This window comes from Melanaphis sacchari, unplaced genomic scaffold (genome assembly GCF_002803265.2).
Source record: "Melanaphis sacchari strain LSU unplaced genomic scaffold, SCAv2.0 Contig45_pilon_pilon, whole genome shotgun sequence".
Classification (NCBI taxonomy): domain Eukaryota; kingdom Metazoa; phylum Arthropoda; class Insecta; order Hemiptera; family Aphididae; genus Melanaphis; species Melanaphis sacchari.
This window is the reverse complement of record NW_020271303.1, coordinates 659471-683704: the sequence shown is the minus strand read 5'-3', so window position 1 is coordinate 683704 and position 24234 is coordinate 659471. Positions and strand designations below refer to the sequence as shown.

Here is a 24234-nt window from a genome sequence, read left to right as displayed (position 1 = left end):
ATCTGTGGACGTAATAATATAAGTAAGAATAAAAAATATTTAGGCCCCAATTAATACAAAAATTAAATATGGGACATAATTTACACCGATTCATATAACCAAACGTATAGATAATTGGCGTGCGTCTTACGACTTATACCTTAACGTTATGACGTCACAATATCTTGACACGCTTTTGACAGTTGGCCGCGCACATTGTGTCAGGAAAACGGATTACACGTTTTTTGTCAGGTGGGTGGTAGTTTTGAAGACTTCGTTTCGCGAGAATTTCGTTGCAATGTCCAATACAATATTATTACAATAGGTATACACATAGAGCAACCACCCGCCGACGATTCATAAATCCAAAATGTTATCATGTTTAGTTCACCGGATAGCAAAAATAATATTTTTAAAGTCTTTTAGCTTATTATATTGGGTATTTATTGAATAGTATAGTAGATAAAAATAAATGTATATTTAACAAGATAATTTTTTTAGATTCGTATATCACTATGAAACACAATCACGAAATATATAGCATTATAGCCATATAATATAGATAGGTACTTGATGTATTTATTTGATCAACATATAATTGTAATAACTTGGCAAGTTATCATTTATCAATTATAAAAATTAAAGCAGTAATTGATTTTTTCCGAAATTTTTAAAGAAGTCACCGATTATCATGTGCTAATAAGTTTGAAACAAAATGTAAAATTGGCAATATACCTACCAACTTGCAGGTAATTACAATTCTATTGTCCTATATTGTATAGTGTACCTATAATAAAATACAATATTATAATCAATTATTGCTTTTGTATTTACAAAAAGCTAAAAAAACTATAAAAATGTTTATGGCAATTTATTACAATAATCATTGTATAATTGACTAGCTATATAATCGGACTTCACTAGGGAAAAAATAAACAAATATAAAAAAAGTTAAATTGTTGCGGTAAAATCCAAAAGCGCAAATTAATTTTGTGCTTTTGTACTTTAGTAGTGGGATAAAAGCGTAAAAATAAATATTGTCCCCGTAACAGTATGAGTTTTATTTTAAAACTATTAATTATTAAATTAAATTATTCATTTTAATTAAATATATAGTATTTTTATAATTCAAAAATACATCAACAGTAATCGAATTTAGTTTAAGACGTTGAAGTTTATTATTATTGTATAATATTTTATCGTAACGAATTACACAATGAAAGTTGATAATCATTTAAGATAACTATACAATATTTACATTATACAGTATAAACTTATATCTAACTAATTAAATACACTTTATTTTTATAAAATGTATTTGTGCTTATGGTTTGTTAAAAAGGTATATATTTTATTGCGTTTATGGAATATTTATTTTTACGCTTTTGGTTGCGTTTGGGTCACATTTTTCGCTTATGGGCTACTGCCAATCGTTGTATATCTTGATCTTAGTACACTTTGGTTCACGGGAAAATTGACATCGGTCTAGGTATACCTCGCTTTGTGAACTGATTTGACTAAGAGTTGGGCAATTCGCCCATAGCGGATTGAATACCTATAGAACTTGGTATATTTTTTATAACGTGGTTCAAACTATACTCTTTAAACTTTTTTGATTTCTCTGAGGAACAATCTCTGAAACTTTCATTAAAATTTGTAGAGTAATCTTCTAGCATATTATATACCCTATATAAACGTGCATTCATATATATATTTATAAGAAGAATTTACAAGAATCTCGTAGAATCTATATATTTATATTTATCTATAGATACATGTATTCATAACATAAAATAAAAAAATAAAAATAATGATAATAAAAAGCTTTTTATTTTTAATTAATTAGTTATTACTTATTACCTATTTATATTATTTTAAATTCTAACCATATTGTTTCTATATTTCTGCCAAGAATATATATATTTCATATTGTATATTATTTTGTTATTGAAGATAATATTAATAAGATTATTGTCAAATGTGAAATGCTAATGCATATTAAGATTAGTAATATCGTATGTAGAAGTTGGAACGTCAAAATACTCAGTTCTTCTCGTTACCTTTTTAAATTATAATATGTTATTATGAAAAGTGACTAGATGTTATTTATACAAATCATAAAATATAAGTGATTTTCAAGTTGCAAACATAATTATTGATTGGAAGAAAATGGATATTAACTGAAATAACGAAGAAGTATATAATATATATTATATACAATATGTCAATATACATATACATAATACCTAATTAATAATAAATGACAATGTCAGTTTAAGAATCATTAACAATCAGAGTATAATTAATATTATTAATAATGTATAGTCGTTTATTATAATAATCAGTCAAGTATCTCATTACATAAATGCATGTAGACGTATAATAGTATTGACTATCTATATTATATTTTTATCGATATTTTAATATAATAAGCAGTTCTACGTCTTATTTGTTGAATGCAGGAGGATTTTTTTGATTTCAAAACAAACGTTCAATGTAGTACCTACTTATATATTTTAATTAAATATTCGTGTAACTAGTTTTAATTGAAAACATATATAATATTTAAGGTATTTTGTTTCGTTTTACCATAGTTATCGTAAAACAACTACATTTTGTACTTGTATAATGTCTATTACGATTTCGGGTTTGACCACATTATCGTGACTCGTCACTCACGAGCTACCAACAATCGGCAGTCAACAGTATTATTATTATTATTTGTCCACAACAACGCCAACGCATGTTTTTTAGTTTTTTAGGTCAGCTATAATCCAACTGCCGTGCTATAGCCGCGTATATAATGCTAAAACCGCGGAACATTACATAATCCAAGAATCAAATTTCCAAATATAATAGTATTTATACTCTAATAACGTCTACATAATATTAAAAGACTATAATAACTGCAGTATACTAAGCATAAGTACCTAAAAACTAAACACTAGTGTCTAACAGTGTCTGTATCTGTCGGTAGGTAGGTTGAAAATCGAAATATGTGCCATTGCCATGCTAGTTAGAATTCGTGTGTGTTAGAATAGCGAAATGTTAACGGCCTGTTAATAATATTATAATAATGATTTATGACGCCACCGTGGTTAAACTAAATTTGGCCTGAGGTGCGAAAACTATTATGTTTATATATGTAATGCAGAGGTTCTCAAACTTTTTTTATCACGTACTATGCAATATATCCATATGAGTATTACGTAGGTATTTACATATCACTGAATCAATTACGTTCGGAATATTATTAATGAATATCAACAAAACTATGCAAAATGATAAATCAGTAAAATAATAGGTACTACTATAATTTGTATTTTACTTGTCGTTATTACTTATTTATAAAAAAAATTATATTCATTGTTCCATATTGTTTGGCTATAAAACAACCACCTGGTGCCAGCATATTATTTATAAATATATTTTTTTAATTTACTTCCTTTACCAACATATTTGTAATTTTCTTGTGTTTTTACCGGTGTAAGAACGCGTATCATAGTTTGGGAACCTCTAGTGCAGTGTGTAGAATCAGCGAAAAGAATTGGACAAAATAAAGTAGGAGACACTATAGTACTACCTACAGTCAGTGTGTGTGTTAATAGGAATAAGTTTATATTTATACAATATATAATAATAAAAAAAATAAAAAACGTTTACCAATTTTGTACGATTTCACAGTCGAACAATATAGAGGGAGAATAGATTGACACGTTACATAAAACCATAAAATTATACTTAGTAAATATATCATATAGTTTGCAGCTTCTATATACGTTGTTACTTGTTACGTCCAGATTAGGTATATCGGTATAATAAATGTAATATTTACCTATAACCTATAATCTGTGTAATATACCTACCCTTATAATATAACATATGTAAAAACAATAGTGCTTAATATAGATATGAAAAATTAAAAATTAAAATAATAATACTAAACAAAATATACTATTTTAGTTATTTAAATTATAAATAAATAATATACTAAATAATAAATAGAATAATATCTCAATTCGTGGTAGATATATTATAACCTATATACAATTATGGTGGATTGCAGATACCATACGCATACTATGTACACAATCATTGAACCATACATGTATAATAACCAGTGACCTGCAGTCCAAAACATAAATTTAGATATTTTTTTATTCCCTTCACCGTATATAATAAATATTATCGTCAATGTCAACAATCAGTTATATTCAGTAATGACTGGCCATTATATTGACATAGTCTAATATTCATTAAGATTTAAGGTAATGGCAGCATTGCTTAAATATTTAAAGAATCGTTGCTAAAAATCACTAAAATCGATAGTCAGAATAACTAATATTAATTAGTTAACTGTTTATAGTATATATAGGTAATAAAGGTATTAAAATTTATTTTAGAATAAACAATATATTATCATGAATTATTATAGAAATTTATTGAAGTTATATAACATTTATATATAAATACTCATATTATAAAAATATTTTATTTTGTTTATTTTCACTATAGACAAATTATTTATATAGGCAGTATGAATATGTACACCATATATATGCATGATTTTGGTATAAATGTGAAACCAAAAATGAAATAAAGGTAACTAAAATTATTGCCGAAGTTGATTATTTTGCTTGAGATAAATGCCATAGGGCATAGGTAAGTAAGTAGTTGGTAGAATTTTTTTATTTGTACTTGTGGCTAGGTGTTAAAGCTTTAAAAGTAATTATGCAAAAGTGCTTCAAAAGACATTGGTTCCTCTAGTGGGAGCTATACACATATGTTTACCCTCACTCACAATTATTTTTATAAATATATTAGATTCAAATTATTTTCCTGGGCATGTAATTATAGGCTATAGCACGTATAACTCGTATAAGCATGATGTTTTTGAAATGTACAGATCACTCCTCTATTAAAAAAATTTTTCTAATTAGATTATGTCCTCTAGGTACATGCAGTCTGCTTTCCCTACTACTTAAAAAAAGTTTTAGTATTACAAAGATAAATAAGCTTATAATAAATTTCATCTCGATCTCGATAACACCTCTTTTAGTTAGTTTGATCAATCCGATAATCATTAATATAATGATACAATAATACTGCTTATAGTTGGTATAATACGAATATACAAATTAATTGTCAACTATAATTTCTTTATGAGTTAATATTATTAATACTCTTTATTAAAATAAAACGTTTGGTTAATAATTTATAGGAAAATTTCCATTGCGACCTAATTAGCAAGTAGGTGATTATAAAATAAAATTATTCTCAAGAAGTAGGTACATACTCATTCAAAAATAGGTACATTCGATACTGCAATATTGTAGTAACCATAGAAAGCTAGGTTCAGGCGAATTGGTATTGGTCGACATCTTGTTAAATATTTGAATACTTTTAAAATCTTTATTGAAAAATGTTAAGTACATTATGTTTTAAATACTTAAAACTACTTTTGCTTCATATATTTCATTCCCAAATACTAATCATTTTTAACCATTTAATTCCAATTACAAATAATTTCGTATTTTAAATGTTGTTTCTAAAATATCAATTTATCATAAGATTTAATGAAATAAGTAGATTATGGGAAAATTAATCCTTAATCTGACATTATTAAATTTATTTAAGTATGTACATATGTATAAGTATTAAGTATTTGTAAATAAGTTTAAATAGGTAGTCTATTAGTTTATTTGTGATTAATGTACAAATATTTCAATATTAAATTTATTGAACTAAAACAAATATTTTAAATACCTTTGAAAAAAAATATTCGAATACGTATTTCAAATTCAAGTACAAACGACAAAGCAATGTATTTTGAATACATTTTATAAGTATTTTTAAGTTTTAACAAGATTGCATTGCCGCATTGGGTATATAATATATATTCTTCTGTTAAATAAAATATAACATATTAACATTATACTACGTCTCGTTGGGCTACTGTTTTCATGTAATTCATGAGTGATAAAACACAAAATCTATCAATATTTTGAATCTTTATTCATTACCTTTTTTGTAAAATTTGTCTGTTTGGTTAATGAGCAAATAATAATTAGTTGTATGATCATTTTTTTCAGAATTATTCGTAAATATTGTATTGTAGTGGGATACTATTTTTTTCATAAAGACGTTATGCCGTTATAAATTGCAAAGTGGTATACGCTTCAAGCATCTTTAAAGTCAACCTCTTGCTATGACATTGGAATTGAAAATAGTAACATCAGTTTGAAAAAATTAGATTGATTCACTAATTCGTGAAACAAAGGGATCACTTTATGTCTGTATACAATATTATTTATAGGTAATTATAATTTAGTATTTTGATAAACAATTAACAATTACTTAACAAAAATATCAGAATATAAAAACATTTTCCGTTTAATGTAATGTAATAAATAATAATACTAATAATATACCTAATGGCTAATGCTAATATTGTACGCCAAGGGACATGGACTATGGAGTGATATCGATTGATTGATCATAATTATTAATTTGATTATACTATTATGAATATTGAATTATGATTTATGACAATAACATGATAAGTGGTAACACTTTGTTATCACATCCACGTGACTAGGTTGTCCAATGGCGAACTAAACGCGATATCGCGTGATTCGAGAATCTGATCTTAGTAGCGTTTTTGTTGGCACCGCCGTTTCAAAATATGTTTCAATGTTTTTAAATGATACTTATCAATAACGGTGTTCCTCAAACAACAAATAAAACCAACTGGCAAGTCGAGCAAAAATATGTTATAAAAATACGTTCCTGTAATTTGTGACAAAACCCGATTCATGTTTTATTTTTAGCTTATTTTACCGTACAAAAAAATTTAAAAAAATGTCGTTTCTTATTGGCTTTTTTACTGATCATTCTAATCATCCAATCAACGGTTATAATTCCTGTTTAATGCATCAAAGTCCATAGTAGCAACTAGCAAGTGTATAAGACAGTTAAAGATACTGTTGAATTAAAATATATTTTTATACTTTGGTGTGCCCTCCTCTCCAAGGAGAGATCTCATGGATTCGAGTAATGCAAATGTTTCAGATGACGAAGAATCGTTTTATGGCGTTTTTGTGGAATCAGATGTTGATGACAGCAGTAAGTTTTCAATCATCAATTTTTCATCAGTTTTCATCAATTTTTAAAATTTTTTTTTTTGTTAAAACTATGTTTTTATTTCAATCAATACCAATTGTTTGTTAGGTACTCCTAGAGTGTTCTCTAATTTTCAAGAAACACTTTCTGCAGTCAAATCTAACAAAACTGCCAGATTCAAGCTGTTCAGATCAGCAACTGAAGCTGAACGATTTAGTGTTTTTGGACATGAATTACCTATAAAACAAATTGAAAAAAACATACCTAATGTATCTACTAGTTTCACTTTTAAGTCTTTAAAATCTGAAGACCTGGTTGCTTTCCGTCGTCTAATTGAAGGTGGAGAACTAGATAAGGTGAAACTGGCTGTGAATTCAAATCCAAGGTTTCTTGTTAGCAGTGGTGATACACCATCAATAATTCAAGTAAAATATTTTAAAGTTAAATATATTGAGGTTATATTATTAATAAACTTTTGATAAACACCTTTTTAGCTATATAAAATAATAATTATAATACTTATACTATAAAATCTATTTTCATTTTTAATTATCTATTTTACAAATTCTTAGGTAAGGTTTATGTATTTTTTGGTTTATTCACATTTTAGTTTGTATTTTTCTTATCAAATAATCAAAATTTATGTACTTAAAAATTTTAGGTATTGTAAACTGTTCATTTTTAAGGTAATTAAAATAGAATTGTATATTTTGGAAGTATTTTAGGCATCACTATCTTGACACTTTTTTAAGTTAGTTAATTATACTAATTTTTTTTTAGGAAGGATGTCGATATAATGCTATGCATGTAGCAGCTCGATACAATCAACCAGAAATTGTTCATTTTATAATGGAGTGTGTTACTAGTTCAGAATTTATAAAAAGTTTATATGGTATGGAACAATCATATCTATCACGAAGTGAAATCATTACAGATTTGTACTTAAACACACCTGATAAAGCTGCAAATGATACACCTCTTCACATTGCTTCAAAATTTGGCCATGTGGGTGTAGTAAGAGAGCTAGTTTCATATGATAAGTGTATATTAACATCTCTAAATAAATATGATCAAACTCCTAAAGATGTAAGTTTCATAGATGAATTAAATTTATTTTTCAAAACTAAAGTATCAATTAAAATAATATAGGTTATATGCTCAAGAAACAACAAGGAAATGTATAATGATATATTCAATTTATTAGAGAATGGATATTTTGTACCAATGTGGAAATCTGATGATGATTGTGTACAACCTACAATCGGCAAACCATTTTCTCCTAAGTCTTCAACTATATTTTCACCATTGCATGTAATAATTATAAAATATTTTAACTAACTTACTTTAAACACAATTCATTTTTACTTGTTTTTATTTAGAATGACAATCCTAAATCATTAAATCCGATACTTGAAGTAAGAGCCGTGGCTGGACCAATGAATGAATCACAAGCCCTAAAGTTTTGGAAAGAATGGAAATCTCCAGTGCGAAAAACACTATTATCACCTTCACCAAAAAAGTCTCCATTAAGCCCAAAACAAAATGAGTTTAAGAATAAAAGTATTGAAAAGGCAGGAAGGTAATTTAAATTATTTATAATTTTATTAATTATTATTATTAATCACTTATAAATGAATTATTAATTTTAATAAATTATAGAGATTTAGCTGAAAAAAAGAAAGTTGGCTGGGCTGAATATTGGCCCTTTCTTGATGAAATAGTGGATCTCAAATCAGACAGAGGTTTAAATCTGCTTGAAAAATATTTGAGACAAAGATTTAGTAACAAAGAACAAGATATTCCTGAAAAATCATTTGCATCGGAACAAACTGTTTTGCTAAGCCCTATGGGCGAATTGTGTAAAGCGTTAGAATCAATGAGAATTGGATGTATGCTAAATAGACGAAGTCCTCGACGTTATACTCTTGTATCTTACACTTGTCTTGTAAAATCTTGTAAAGTATGTATAAACTAAAACAGTTTTATAAAAAAAATTAAACTCATAATAAATTTTAAATTTTTAGGTTTTAGCAGAACGTTTATCAAATGTAATAATATCGGAGTATAAAAACGTTTTAGGCATTGAGTCATTAGCTATTCGTTTATGTCATGAAGTAAGGCATTTATTGGTTTTGGAAGATAGTTTTTACTCGGATAATCGTTTTGATTCAAACATTAAAGGAAAAATTCACGGAAGAGTAGCTGAACATCTTTGTCAGTTGTTAATTAATAATTTGGAACTTGTTAGCAATGTTTCTTTAATAGTTACAAAACTTCAGAAGTATTATGCGTGAGTAAATTTAAACTATTATTTAATATTATTTTTCTCAAAAAAACACTATATCTCCAAATATTTATGTCTTACAAACATACAAAATAAAAATAATTTTGTGTTGTAAGTTTTAAAATTAGTGTAAATTGATGTATTATATAGTTAAAAGTTAAGAACATTATGTATTTGGATCTTCAAATTTTTTTAAAAATTTAAATACTGTAACAAAAACAACATATAATTAGATTTATTTCATCTTTAATAGAGATCAATTAACTTTAATATTTAAGCTAATAACAAAAATTTGATTTGTTAAATTCAAAATTAGTATGTTGAATTAATACTTACTGATATAAGTTTTCTCTTAATCATTTTTATTAAAATTTGTGATGTTCTAAGAGTTTGTGAGTGTAGGTATGTTAATTTTAGTCAAAATTTTATCTTGTTTTTAAAATTATTTACAATTCAATATCATTGTTTTTTTAAGAATTAAATTAATTTTTATTTCCTAGTTTTTGATTTTGTATTTTACATTTTGAATATTGATGTTATGTATGCATGTCTTAAATGTGTTAATAGACTTTAATTTAACAAGCAGCGCTGCATTTATACATGCATTTTGTAAATATATCTATCATTACTAGATTACTAGTTATTGTTTAAAATTTAAATTATTGAAAAACTTTTAAATTTATAGTATTGTAAATGAATTTTTAAAATAAAAACCAATGGGTTATTTTAGTATTCTTATGTATTGTATTATTATAGGGGAGGCCAACCCGCTGTTCATGCGATTTATCACATTTTTACAAAATATGTTTATTTTTTTGTATTTGGTCTAAATCTAATATGGTGATTTATAATTTCTATTCAACCTGTGATATTATAATGCATTTCCAAAGTGGCTCACAAGATCATTTGGGTTGGCTACTCCTGCTATGTATGGATATATTTTGTATGTAGGTACAGTTATTATAATAGACCATCATATTTTTAATTAATTAATTAAATTAAGTATAAAATATTGTTAACATTAAAATCATCTAAGTTGCTTGTTAACAATGATATAATAAATAATAATTATGTAAATAATTTCAGCTGCTTAAAATTTAAAAATAATTATTAAATTGTGCTATTATTTAAATTATTTCTTATTAACTTTAGGTATATTTTTAAATTATATTGATTGATTTAATCTTAAATTGATTTCTTTATAAAACTATATTACAGACTTCATGCAATTGGGAGTCGTAGTGAAATAACTGGAGCTTGTTTGGTAACTCAGATACATAAGATTCTTACTGAAAAGTCTTCTAATATACATAGTATGCAATCTGATGATAATGAAGAAAATTGTAAACAATGGTTTTTAACTGCTGTTCCTTGTTTATGTAGTATTGAAGCTAAATCAAGTTTAAAACCAAAACAACTATTTTGTGGTAAGTATGCAAAATATTTAGCTATTAATTCAGACAGATAGTACTTTTAGTTATATTAATTTAACATAAACTGATTGTTTTAATGGTTTTTTATATTGTATACCAATTTGTTAAAAATAGGAATTTTACATAAAAGTATGCTTTTAAAGTTTTTATGAAGATTAATAATTATTTTTTGTGGTAAATTAGATATATAAATTATTGGTACTTGGGAGGTTTTAACTGCTTTTAATAGTGTTGTTAGCATATTTTGGTTATTTGTAGTGAAGTATTCTGTTTTGTACTTTGAGGAGTTTTAAGTCTTAAAGGTTAGAAGATTGTTTGTGGTTATATTAGACTGATCTATTTTAATAATATGCATGTGTGGTCAGATTCAGAGTTTGATATAAATAGTGCTGTATCTCGATAAATTGAGCTGCTTTTTACTCCTATTATATTTTTTAACTTGTTATATCTATTTTGTCCCAGCTGTTATGCTAATATGTTTTGAATTTTGTATTTTTGACTTATTTGAATGATGGTATGCTTAGTGATTTAAACATTTTACTATAACAGTTAGTTACATAAAAAAATAATTTTTTAAATTCATTAAATTAATCATAGACAGGCATGTATTACTATATAAGTAATAGGTTATTTATTAAATTAATTGTTGTCAATTAACATCAATTGTAGTTTAATATTAAAAATATTTATTTATTCTTTTAAATACTTTAAAATTAATTTATCCTATATATAAGTTTTCATATTATATGTTTTTTTTAATTAGATAATGAACCTGTTAAAAGAGCAGTTGAGACTGAAGAATCTAAAAACATGCATGGTAATTATAAATTTTAAGAAATTAAATAAATATTAGTTGTTAAAGAATTTTTTTATTTTTACTGTTAAATTTTTCATTATAGATAATATGGAGAATTCTTTAAGTTCCACTCATGAAAGAAGAGAACCGTTATCAAATGGTATAACATAAATAAAATTATATTTATTTAGTTTTGTTTAATTCTTATTGATTTTAGGTTATGACTCTGATGATGATGTTTTTTCAAGTGCTCCTACGAGTCCATGTAGTGAATATTCTTCATCAGACGAATCTGATGAATCAAATATGTTTCATAACGCTGAACGAAATTTTTCTTATCTATTATTTTCAAAGTAACTATTAATATTTAAGATTTTGATTAAAATATTTAAATTTAGTTTTAATTTTATAAATAATGTAAAATAATGTTTTAATTTTTTTATGGCCTTTTATTTTAAACATCTTTTTTTATCCATTTTGATTTTATATTTGTACATGAACATGACAATCTATTTTTGGGTAGAAGTCTGTAATATCTCTTTTGAGACAGTTCCTCTAGTGTAATCAAGGAGACCTTGGGAGTCTTTCTTCTTGGGTTTTCTCTTATATGGCCTGCCCATTCCAGTATTTTTCTTTTAATCTCATTTGCTATTGCTAGTATATTTTAAAGGTTTCTTAGTTCAATGTTATCTTTTGTTATTTCCTTGTTTGTGGATTAAGGTATGATTCATGTATCCTTCTCTTAGTGTCTTTTTGAAAACCTCCAGTCTTCTGAAGTTCTTCATTGTCATTCTTATATTACTATTAATCTCATCAATATATTTTATATTCTGAGAGTAGCCTAACCTAACCTTATTATACTCTAATTATTGTTTTTACTATAATAATGAATTATTATTTCAAATGTGTAAGTAATTATACCTTGCCCCAATTGGGAAAAAACTAGTTTTGTGTAATAGAAATGAGACTAGTTACTGCCCAGTATTTTATTTTGAGATGATATTATGTATTGTTTAAATTATATTATTGTTAAAATATTGTAATATTATTAATTTTGATTATTTTGATAAGCATTAATGTTCTATAAGTGAAATATTGTATTGAGTATTTTTTTTCAGAGATGTACCAACAGATTATGATTATGAAATATTTGATGCAATTAATGGTGTAAACATAGATTCTAACAAATATCCATGGTTATATAGATGGTTGTATTCAATGAATGACTATAATTGTGTTAACAATCTGTGATAAACAATTAATGTAATGTATTTGTTTTAATGTGGTGATTTATTATTAAAGTAGGCAATATATTTTATTCTTATTGTAATGTATTTATACATTTTTATAATTATGTAAACAACAAACTAACTTTAGTTAGTATTTTATATTGTTATCTATTTTCAATGTTTTGATGTATTTTGAGTTACTCAGTGTTTATTTTTGTAATAATTTATGTAACTGTTTAGTATATATATTTTTAAATTCTAAAGGGTAATTTTTTATGGTGTTGCTCATGAAATTAATTATGCTAAATTTCCTTTTATCAGATAATTGATCGTAAATGTTAGTGAATAATATTATTTGAATCTGCTAATCGCAATATAGAAATATTTTAGACAAATTTCTTTTATTATTCATGAAGTATTTAATAATTCTATATGTTTATTATTTTAAACAAAGATATTTTTATCAATAAATTAATATATTTTTTATTTAATATATATATTAAGTATATATTTATTGATTGTGAATATTGAGGAACTGAAAACAAATATTAAAAGTTATTCAAATAGGTTGTTACTGTAAAACTATTTATAACAATACAATTTTTTTTTTTTAACTGAAATTAATAATTAATAAAATTACACATTTATACATTTTTTTATTTTGTGGTTTTTTTTTATTGATGCATTTATTGGAGTTTTTAGTTATCTTTTTTAAATAATTAGATTTTTTTTGAATGATTTTAGTAAAAAAAAAATTTAATATTATACTTCAAATAATATCATTGACTACCAAATATTATTAAAACCAGGGTAATTTTTTATAGCTTTTTTAATGTGTGGGTCTTATGAAATAAACATACTAAATATATTTTTTTAAACAGTTTTTTCTTTTAATGTATTTTAAGATATTAATGCTAAGAACCGATAACTGTAATACATTTAATAAAAAACTTTATGGTAAAAATGAATGAATATAATTTTTGTTATACTAACCTAAGTTATCTTGTACATTTTAGTCAGCTGCAGAATTTTGTTAATTAATCTATTTAAATTTTGTTAGCTGATTAATAATTTATTAGTATTGTTAACTTATTAAAATTGTAGAGGTATTTTAAATATGATAATTTATTTAAGAATTATAGTTATATATGTAAGGTTATCTATGGTAGTTATTTTTTAATTTTATATTTTATTCAGTAAAAAAAAAATAGCTGAAATGTAATTTACCAAATAATTAATAAATTTAACTTAATTACTAATACTGAATACTGGGTCAGTGGTGTCAGTAAAAACAATTTTTAACATTATTATTTAATATTTGTTTAGATATCCAGTGTAAGTGAATTATGGGGAATTGGGAGACTTCTTATATCATACATTTGTTACCTATGGGTTGAATAGGTTTTACTCTTACTTTTTCAAAGGATTTGTAACAATTTGTTTTTGCTTTATAGCTATGAAGTATTTAAGCGGTGATCACAATTTAGTAGGTTATGAAAGAGTTAAGTCTTTTAAAATGCCTATACAATGAAAACTATCTAATGTAGAATAGCATGGAACCAATTAAAAATATCAGTTTTTTACATAAAACAATTAGTGTACAACATTTATAATTTTTATTTTTTGAGTTAGAGACTAATTATAAACTTAATTTATTACCTACTTACCTTTTATAACTTATTTTAGATTAATTATAGACTTATTTACTTATTTTTTTATAAAACTATTAACAATTTATACAAATCTGTTATATAAGTATGAAGGTTGGGAATTAAATTTAAACGTTTAGCTTTTCCAAAAATCATGTAGAGTTTTTATTTTATCACTGTTGTTGCTATTTTTCCAATATTATATGTAGGTATTTTAACGGACATCACTTAGTATGTACAAGACAAGGAAACTGTTCAGTGTGAGACTGTTGGTCCATAACTGTTTCACAGCTATACATTATAAGTACGAGATAAGTTTATATCACAGATACGATAACCAAAAAATACAAATTACCTAACTAATATACATAGTGCAGTTTTATCTTAATTATCGTTTTACGATGTACCTATGATATTCATATCAACGTTACATGACACGAGTCATATTTTCGGCTTATGCAAGGTTTTTACTTGCATTGGATCTACAAAACCATTCCGTTTAGGAAGGTTTCGTTTTTTTGAGGTTCAACATATATATAAAACTATAGGAACATGCTGGGACCACAGAACAATTCCATGTGGGATAGTTTTCCGTTTTATTCAGGGTCTGCATTACATAGTTTTCACTGCATTAATATCGTATAAATTTACTATTTATGATATGTTAAAGATAATTTTAAAATCTAATAAATTCCTATTTCTAGCATATCTCAAGCAAGCACGGCGCTAGAATTTTTTTCAGGGGGGCAGAGTGGGGCAAATATTGTTTTTACATAGACTAAGGGTTTTTCAACAAATACTGAAGTTATTTAAATAAAATATAAATTTTTTTTATGTACTTTACGTATGAAAATGTTAGATCACAGACCTTCAACATATTAATAATGATGTACAAAAATAATAACTTCTTTATTACATACCTTTGTGAATGAATAATTATGTTTCTTTTACTTATAATTCATAAATATAAATTAAAGTAATAGTGTTTAGTTATGAACAGATGAATTCGTTATACTCAACTTTTAATGCAATGATTTGGGATACTTTTGTTTGTTTATTTTCATCCAATGATTGGTACTCAATAAAGGTAGGTAATAATAAATAAATAAAAGATTTTTTTTTTTATTTTAAAAATTTCAAAACATATTTTATTAAAACTGTAGTAGATTTTTTCCTTATTAGATAATACTAGTAGGTTAATCCACCGTAAAAAGACTGAAGATGTTATTTGTTCAAACTTCATTAATTAAATTATTATAATTTATATTAAATTCAATATATTTAGTAGTGACAAATATATTAAATAAACTAAATATTGATATTTTACACAATATCTGTTTATGCACCAAACACTAAATGATTGAAAATCTTAAAACGTTAAAATAGTTAACAAAAATGTATAAAATTGCATCAATACCAGTAGGAATAATATTTTTTTAAATAAAAATTTGTGATTAAACCTACCTAATATTTAACTAGTAAATAAGTCTTTAGTTCAATACATTTTTAAATTGGTATTTGCATAGTATATTATTATGTATTAAAGAATCTACTTTGTATTTTTTATTGAATTTTAGAGGTTAAAATAGTTCATGGATATATATTAAAACTTAGATACTTAAAGAAATTTTTTCTTTTTATTAATTACCTATTAAGTAACTTCCTACATAATATTAGTGTATTAATTAAACATATTAAAAATAATAAGTAAGCTAAAAATATTTTTACCTGTATACAACAAACATTAAATTAAGTTAATAATATTCTTCGGTTTTTGTGTATAAAATATTAATATTATTAAATCGGTTTTTATAAAAGCAAAAACTTAAAATACATATCTTCGAAAATACGAAAGTATTTACATAATATTACTAATTTTTAAAAAGTATATTTCATAAATTCTCTTATGTAGCTCTTTTAAAAATAATGTTTTATAACTTTATTATATCGTGCATATTTTTTAGTAGTGGGGCTGGCGAAGGGGCTGAATTGTTTTCTGGGGAGCTCCCCTTGCCCCCTTGGCGCCGTGTCTGATCTCAAGCACAGCCTGTATGATTTTTGAGACAACCTAATAAAAAATATGGTTGTATGGAAGTACGTATATTAAATATAGTTAATATTTATATAATGAGTTTACTGTGCTTACTAAGTACCTACTGACCTATCACACTTAATCATAGTAATATATTTTATATAAACAGTGACTGAATGAAATATTAGCAAATAATGGATGCCAGCCACAAGATCGACTTTACGTATGAATACTTATCATATAGTTATAGTTTTCTACAAGAAATCGCTGTCAGTATTAAAGATTTTGGAATTTTCTTAGTCCTAAAATGTGTCGCTGTACATAAAAAAAACCACATAACTATAATACCGAAATATTACTCGAATTAGCTCGAGATCGGAATCTAAAATGTGAAAAATAATTTATTATACAAGCGGTTACGAAATCGGAAATACGTTAATAATACTACAATATAGGTATTCTACAATTCTATTCTAATATATTATCTATAATGTATAATCGAGACCATTTGACACATTTCATATTCTCAACCTGCTTTGACTGGAAGTAAGTTCAACTGTATCCCGCCGTCTTTTATGTCCCTTTGCACCGATGCCGGCCGGGCAATAGTTTTTAAGTAGTAGGTCAAAGCGGCTTTCAGATCCTTGTTCTCCTGTGCGGCTTTTGTTCGTCTAACGTCGAGCTCTTGACATTGCACGTCTGCTCGAGCGTAACGCTTCCAGAATTTTGACATTTTATCGAACTTCTAAAACGTACATTTTTACTATTTATTATATTGTTTTTGTTGCTATTCAGTAATAAAATTAGTGTAGATAGGTTAGCAGATCTACTGATGTATCGTGTATAACTATTTAAACATTATATCTAATATATTCAATGAATTCTATTATTTACATAAGACATTAGTTTCTTTTATAATTTGTGAATTCATAAAATTATTTTAATATCAGTGCTGTATTTTTGCAAAATAACTATATTTTTGTTTAACACTGATTTTGTTATAAGTTTTGCTTTTTTTTTTTTAAACAATCAATATCATTAATTTATTTGAATACCTAAGAAATTATACTGTACAGCAATTTAATATTCTAAGTAAGTACCTATTTAATAAAAACATTTTTTTTTTTTCAAAAACCAAATTTGAATTAGATTTATATATAAGTATTCAGCATTTATAAAAACCATCTTGTTGTAAAATAATTTACAATAGGTACCTATAATATGTACTTAATAAACTAATACTCAAACATTTTGTATCTAATAATTTGTATTCAGTACTATAGGTACTTATGTATGGACTTAGGGTAGACACTTTAGTATTAATATATATACAAATTAATAATATACGTACTTCTTCATGGTTGTCTTCGTCGGGACAGACTATGTTATCATCGTCTACCATTAGTTTGGCACAATTTTCTGCAGTTTTAATTATTCTATCGCCCTTTTTTGTAACACTTGTTAATTTCTTGATGTAACATTAACACAAACATTTTAATTTTTATATGTAAAATTATAATATCGTACCTATAAACTTAATCTTACGTCAATAACGGTTTTGTAAATTTTCGACATAGCTTCAAGTTTATTTTTATATTCGTTTCGATTAACGTTTAGTTGATTTTGTGCCACGAAACAACGTTTTATAAGGTCTTCACGTTCCTGTTTTAATTTGTTTTCTCGTTGCGCATATTGAGCTTCACGTTTGGTACACAGCTGTGTTAGCATTTTAATCTCTTCCTATACATAACATGTTTAATAACTAATAAGTTTGCACGCCATGTCACTATGTTAATAAAGTGCTTACTTAGAACTTATATTTTATCTATTTGACTATCGATAAATGCGAGATATTATTTAATAGTCTATGAATCTAATAAATCTTTTAATATACTTATTTATTTTGTAAGCATTATTTAATTTTGTAATGTGTTTATTTAGTTTTTACTGTTTTTAGTTTAATATATAGTTAAGTACCTAGATGCTTATTTTATAAATTTTTGTATACGGTCTTCCAAAAATTTAATTTTATATCTTAAGCAGCATATTTTTCTGAAAAAATGTGAGTGTATAAAATATATTTCTTAATTGAACGAATATATTATTTTATTTAAAAGTATTTGGAAATGTCAAAATTATTCTATTTTAGAACATAAAACTAAAATTATGCGTTTGTATAAAAAAATATAAATTATCAAATTTATCTTATATAAAAAAAACAGTTGAAGAATAGTTTTTTGACAGAAATAGTTTTATATGTAAAAAAAATACAAAATTTAAATTAAATGCAATATTATTATTTTAAGAATCTCAAAAATTAATTGAGTTTTATAGGTAGGTACGTTAAATGGATTTCCTTGTATTTGTGTATACCTATCTACAAATTAGTTATGGGTGTAATTTAAACCTATTTTTGTAACATTGTTAGTGTATATATTAGGTCTAAAAAATTAAAATAGTATCTAAGTATTAATAAAAAGATAAATATGAGCTGTATTTATTGACATGTCAAAATTGTGTTGTTGTGATAGAAAGGTCATTTTTTATGAATAGTGAATACTATAAATGTAAAAGTGTATAATACTTATTGTGTGTAACAAACGTACAGAATATTCGTGAATTCGTTTGTTGTTCTCTTCGATAGATGTGGTGTTAGCTTCATCTCGCATTTTTAAATAATTGTAATGATTCTTTTTTGACTCAGTTTCATTGCTGTAGTCATCCAGGACTTTTTGAAATTTCTTTATAGTTGTTTGTATCTCTGCGAAACGTATTTTTGTGAATCTATCTTTCTCGAAAAGCATCTAAATTCAATCAACAGATATTCACGGGTGGTCACATTAAAAATGTTATAAGATTTAAGTGATTTAACTTATAGTTAATTTGTTAATTTAAATTAAGTAATTATTAAAAAAAAAAATATTTGTTTATTTTTAAACTAAGAAAAATTATGTGTAGGTGCAGTTAATTCCTCGGGCGTAGCATTTATACATAAGAAAAAAAAAATCAGAATTTAAATGAAATATAAATGTCTTATTATATGGTTATACACAAAAGACTTACTATATATAGGTATACTAACCTCGTTATTTAACTCGGCAATTGAGTCTTCAAAATTGATGTGGATTTGTTGTGTGTCATCATCATTTCGTGCATCGAAAATAATAGACATCAGGTCCAAGCGTTCATCTTCTCTACTAAATACATCTCTCATCCACCTAAAGTTATGTTTCAACTCGTCTAACAACAATCGTTTTTTATGTTCGTAGCGAGCGTGAAGTTCTTCTAATGATTTTTCATGGATACCTATTAAAGTAATATAAATGTGGGTTCATAATAGTGTCATTTAAAAAATAGACTTTATAGATATTAACTTTAGAGACAATTAATATTATCAATAACAAGACAATAGAAACATGGCAGAAAAACTGGATGAATATACTTCTCACAAACGAATTAAGAAATATAAGACTGACCATAAAAATAATGGGTGTATCCCTTTGTTGTAAAAGTAAGAGAAGTAATAACCATCCAATTATTCTACGAGTGTACCTAAGTAGGATGCGCTCGCACTTGAACTACTATTATTTCATCTGCAGTCATCACTCATCACTAAATAATCATATCCAACCGAGAGCCGTATAATCAAAAACTTTGTGACCCAAAATAAACCGAAACATGGAAACTCTTCAATAATTGCAACCAGCACACAGACTTAATGGAAGTTATCTATATAGGTACATTTTTTCATAAAACCTTCAGTCTAAAATTTTACATAATTTTAAATATTGTAATTTTATCTATTTGATTTATAGTAATAACTTAAATTAATTTTTAAAGTAGGCTAATTGGCTAATAGACAAACTATAATAAGAAATACCTATAGTATCATTAAAACTTTAACAAATAATATTATGATAAAAAAAAATAATAGTGCCATACATTTTCTAGATATGACTTAGCAACATATTAATTATTACCTGTATTTTATAAAAAAAATTAGTTTTAATGCAATATGTATGTTTAAAATAATAATAAAATGGTACATTAAAATAAAAAAAATGTTTACAAGTAGTATAATAGTAAGTATAATATTTGTCCTTTCACGGTTAATTCAAACTTTTCACCGTAATATCTTAAAGAGGAAATAGCCTCTACAAAAATCTCCATCTTACCATAAACTTATTACAGGGAAATTACTCAGTAATTGACTATCAATTTGTTGTTCATACAAACATACTTACGTCTTACTGTGTACACACTACAAATAATCACATATGTTGGCTACACAAAAATAATTATCATGTGTAAATTAACATTTTTAAGCTTTTTTATAAAAATTGAAATAATTTTTCAGGTTGTAAAATAACAGAATATGATAATAACATTGAGAAAATAAAACTCAACTAGATGAAACAACAGTTCATTAGTAATTGAATATATTTTTTTAATTTTTAACTTTCAAGTTCAAATTAGTTATGTTTTATTTAAACATTTATATCTTGTTATACTCGTAAAATTGTTTAAAAAAATCTACTAAATTTCAGTTTAATAAAATATACACGGTAAATATTTTTGTGTGAAACACAGTAATATAGAAACACGTTCTAAGACTGTAATCTTCCTGTAATATAGATTCGATTAAATGAACATTTTTGAGCGGTGGATTCCCAGTTGAATATGGTGTAAAAACTAAGCACTAATGTTTAATTCGCTGTAAAGGAAATAAAACAAAACACATACACCTATTACTTAATTTTACACTTCAATGGAATTTTTCATTTTAATTAATTTTTGATTGAACTTTTGTGTTCAGGAAATGAAATATAATTTTTATAATTTTATTATTATATTGTTTAATTTTCATACATTTTTTGATTTGATACAATCCTAGAATAACAATTGATAATGATCATAATATATATTCTACATTTAGATTAAATATGTGGGGCTCATAGCAACTCATGAGGTTAAAAATTAAAACAGAATATATTGTATAAAATTCAAACGGGAAAAGACAACTATACAATTTTGATATTCTACATTCAATCCAAAAATGGTAAAACAAATTTGAAAAAAATAATTTAAATGGAATATAATTTAAAATTTAGATATTTTATTTTATAATGATTATTATGATTTATGGTAATCATAATAAATACCCATTCTATTCGACATGAAATAAAAATAAGTATGAATATAACATAATACAAATTATAATAATATAATTATTGTAACTTACCCAAGAATTGAGATACAATTTCAGCATGTGCTCCGTATTGTTTTAGATTTTGTTCTTCGGCGTCTTCCAAATCTTTCAATAGCATGTCTATATGGTCGTTTTTGCAGTCTAGTAAGATATGGAATCGATTTTCCATCGTCTATTGATATATACACGTAAAAAAAAATAATAAATACCTAGTTAATATTATATATTAAAAATTCATGAATTGCGTTTATAATCAATGAATATCGTAAAATATTTGTTAAAGTCAACAGTCGAAAAAGTTTTAAAACATTTTTTTAAATTTACATTTCAATATTTATAAACTATAATTGAGTTTTTTTAAAAAAAATTTCTGTTCAAACTTTTTTGAATAGAATTGATAGAAAGTACTTAAAAAATTATGCGCAAAGAACATTGTTCACGAAAACGCAAATTGTTGTCATAATTATTAATTAGTTTAAAAAGGGTCAAAACTTAAAAGTATTTGTACTAATTGATCTAATATTTATACAACCAATAGGAGTTCGTATTTTGAAAAAGCTCTATTTTTTTAAGCATAAATATATATTTTAAAGATTCTTAAAATATAAGTTAAAAAAAAAATTAAAATCAAACAACTTCATTTATTATTAATTTTATTTATACGAATAAAAATTAACGATTAGAAATTTGATGTCTGCTGATTGTTATTAACATAACAAAAATATAAGATAAAGTGTTATAAAATTTTGATAGCTAGGTATTGATTTTATTTTTCTGTAATGTTAATAAACAATAATTTAGCGCCTTAAAGCATGTTTGTAGAGGTATACTATGCATATCATTATTTACAATGTTAACGAAGAGAAGTATAATATTAATATCAATAACATTTTCAATAATAAATAAAGTACAAACTCTTACAGATGCAAATTTACATTAATAAAATTATTATGTGTAGATTTTAAGTAGAAGCAGTATGCATAGTCATTTTACAGTATTATTGAAAAAAAAATAGCTTATCAACACATTGTGATCACCTACTGTTTCTTTTGAACACCTCCAATATCTCTTTTGATATTATAAACATTTTATCAAATTTAATCAACAAAAAAATATCATAATATTAAATAGACTTTCTTTCTTCAACCATACGTCCGTACTGGTTTTTTAATTTAATTATACCTTGTACCTATATTATTACTATTTTTTCTTTTTTTGTAAACAACTATTTTATCATATTAAATAATTTTTGAAACTTGAAACTAATTGTATTAACAAAGTTTAAATATATATATATATAATAATAAAATAAACAAATTAATTATTACGAGTATAATGAATAAAAGCAAAATATATTACAGATCTTAGATAATAGATATTTATAACAATTTAACAGTAAAAACATCCTAATTTAAAGATCATTAATAGCATTATTCTATCAACTTGATTGACCATTAAAAAATATACTTACTATTCTTAGAATTGTTCAGATTTTTGGTTCCTATACTTTCTTTAGAGTTCAAACGATATTGAGTTAAAATATGTGGGACTTAGGAAGTCAACAAACTTTTGACCAAATTATGTTTTTGAAAATTTAACTTTCACATCGTACGTTTTAAATTATATTTTCTCTTTTAAGTTGATTAAATTCTTTAGTGAAGTGTTGTTCCATACTATTCGTGTAATTTTTATTTTTAAAAACAAATTTTCTATCGGTAAAAAATTAAGCTTTAAAATAGTGCATACCATCATTTCGTCTTTAAGCTCCTTGCATTTAATTTTCCGCAAATTGTGTCGCCATTGCTGGTTAAGTTTTGCATTATTTAACCGGGTAAACGCTTCTTCTTTTTTCAACTTGTTCTATTACATAAAATATAAATAAATTTAAGTTAAATAAAACAATTTTACACCTGGCTTGAATACCTTTAAATAAGTGGCGATTAATTGTTCTTTCCGTCGTTTAGTTTCTTCCTCTATAGCTGCTCGATGCTGCAAGTATCGCAACTTTTCCTCGTCACTCATTCGAGCCAATTTATTATTTTTCTTATTTTTTTTTGGTGCCATTTTATTATTTTTAAGTCAATTAAGTGAGTAAATAAAATCAACCTTCTGCAGCGTTACGTATAAGGTAATATCTTGCAGAGATAGAGTACCTACCAATAAGTTGTATTATGTAGTGCATATTGCGTAATCGATCAAACACTTTGGCTCTTGTAGCAACGTTATTTTATTTTTGTATACACTAAAACTATAACATATAATACAAAATTGTAGTGTTATAATGGAGAGAAACATTGAATCTATAATTCAAAATCTTAACAATTATAAATCCCGCTATTATGGTATTGATATTTTTATTATTTTTGAATTAAAATTATCTTATGGTTTTTAAATCAAATAAGATATATTATTAATATAGAGATTCTTAAATCAATACCAGAACTAAATTACAGTAAATTAATATGCTAATCATTGTCTGTATACCCTTTATCCATTTAAGA

The 24234-nt window shown here is 24.8% G+C and overlaps 2 protein-coding genes across 2 annotated transcripts; one reads left to right on the top strand and one right to left on the bottom strand.

The window, feature by feature from the left end:
• The first annotated feature begins 6690 nt into the window (after window positions 1-6690).
• LOC112598201 (ankyrin repeat and LEM domain-containing protein 2) lies at window positions 6691-12917 on the top strand. Its single transcript, XM_025344596.1, has 12 exons — window positions 6691-7104; window positions 7210-7526; window positions 7882-8187; window positions 8251-8412; window positions 8481-8680; window positions 8761-9061; window positions 9126-9391; window positions 10604-10812; window positions 11582-11635; window positions 11718-11774; window positions 11832-11967; window positions 12733-12917. The coding sequence occupies exons 1-12, from the start codon at window positions 7023-7025 to the stop codon at window positions 12863-12865; spliced, it is 2223 nt and encodes a 740-aa protein (XP_025200381.1). The 5' UTR covers window positions 6691-7022; the 3' UTR covers window positions 12866-12917.
• Window positions 12918-16407: 3490 nt separating this feature from the next.
• Window positions 16408-24006, bottom strand: LOC112598154 (dynein regulatory complex subunit 2-like). Its single transcript, XM_025344528.1, has 8 exons — window positions 23657-24006; window positions 23480-23593; window positions 21767-21905; window positions 19607-19830; window positions 19131-19328; window positions 18070-18264; window positions 17876-17992; window positions 16408-17269 (listed from the first exon to the last, which is right to left on the bottom strand). Exons 1-8 carry the CDS (start codon window positions 23795-23797, stop codon window positions 17051-17053), a joined length of 1347 nt encoding a protein of 448 aa, XP_025200313.1. The 5' UTR covers window positions 23798-24006; the 3' UTR covers window positions 16408-17050.
• Window positions 24007-24234: the final 228 nt, after the last annotated feature.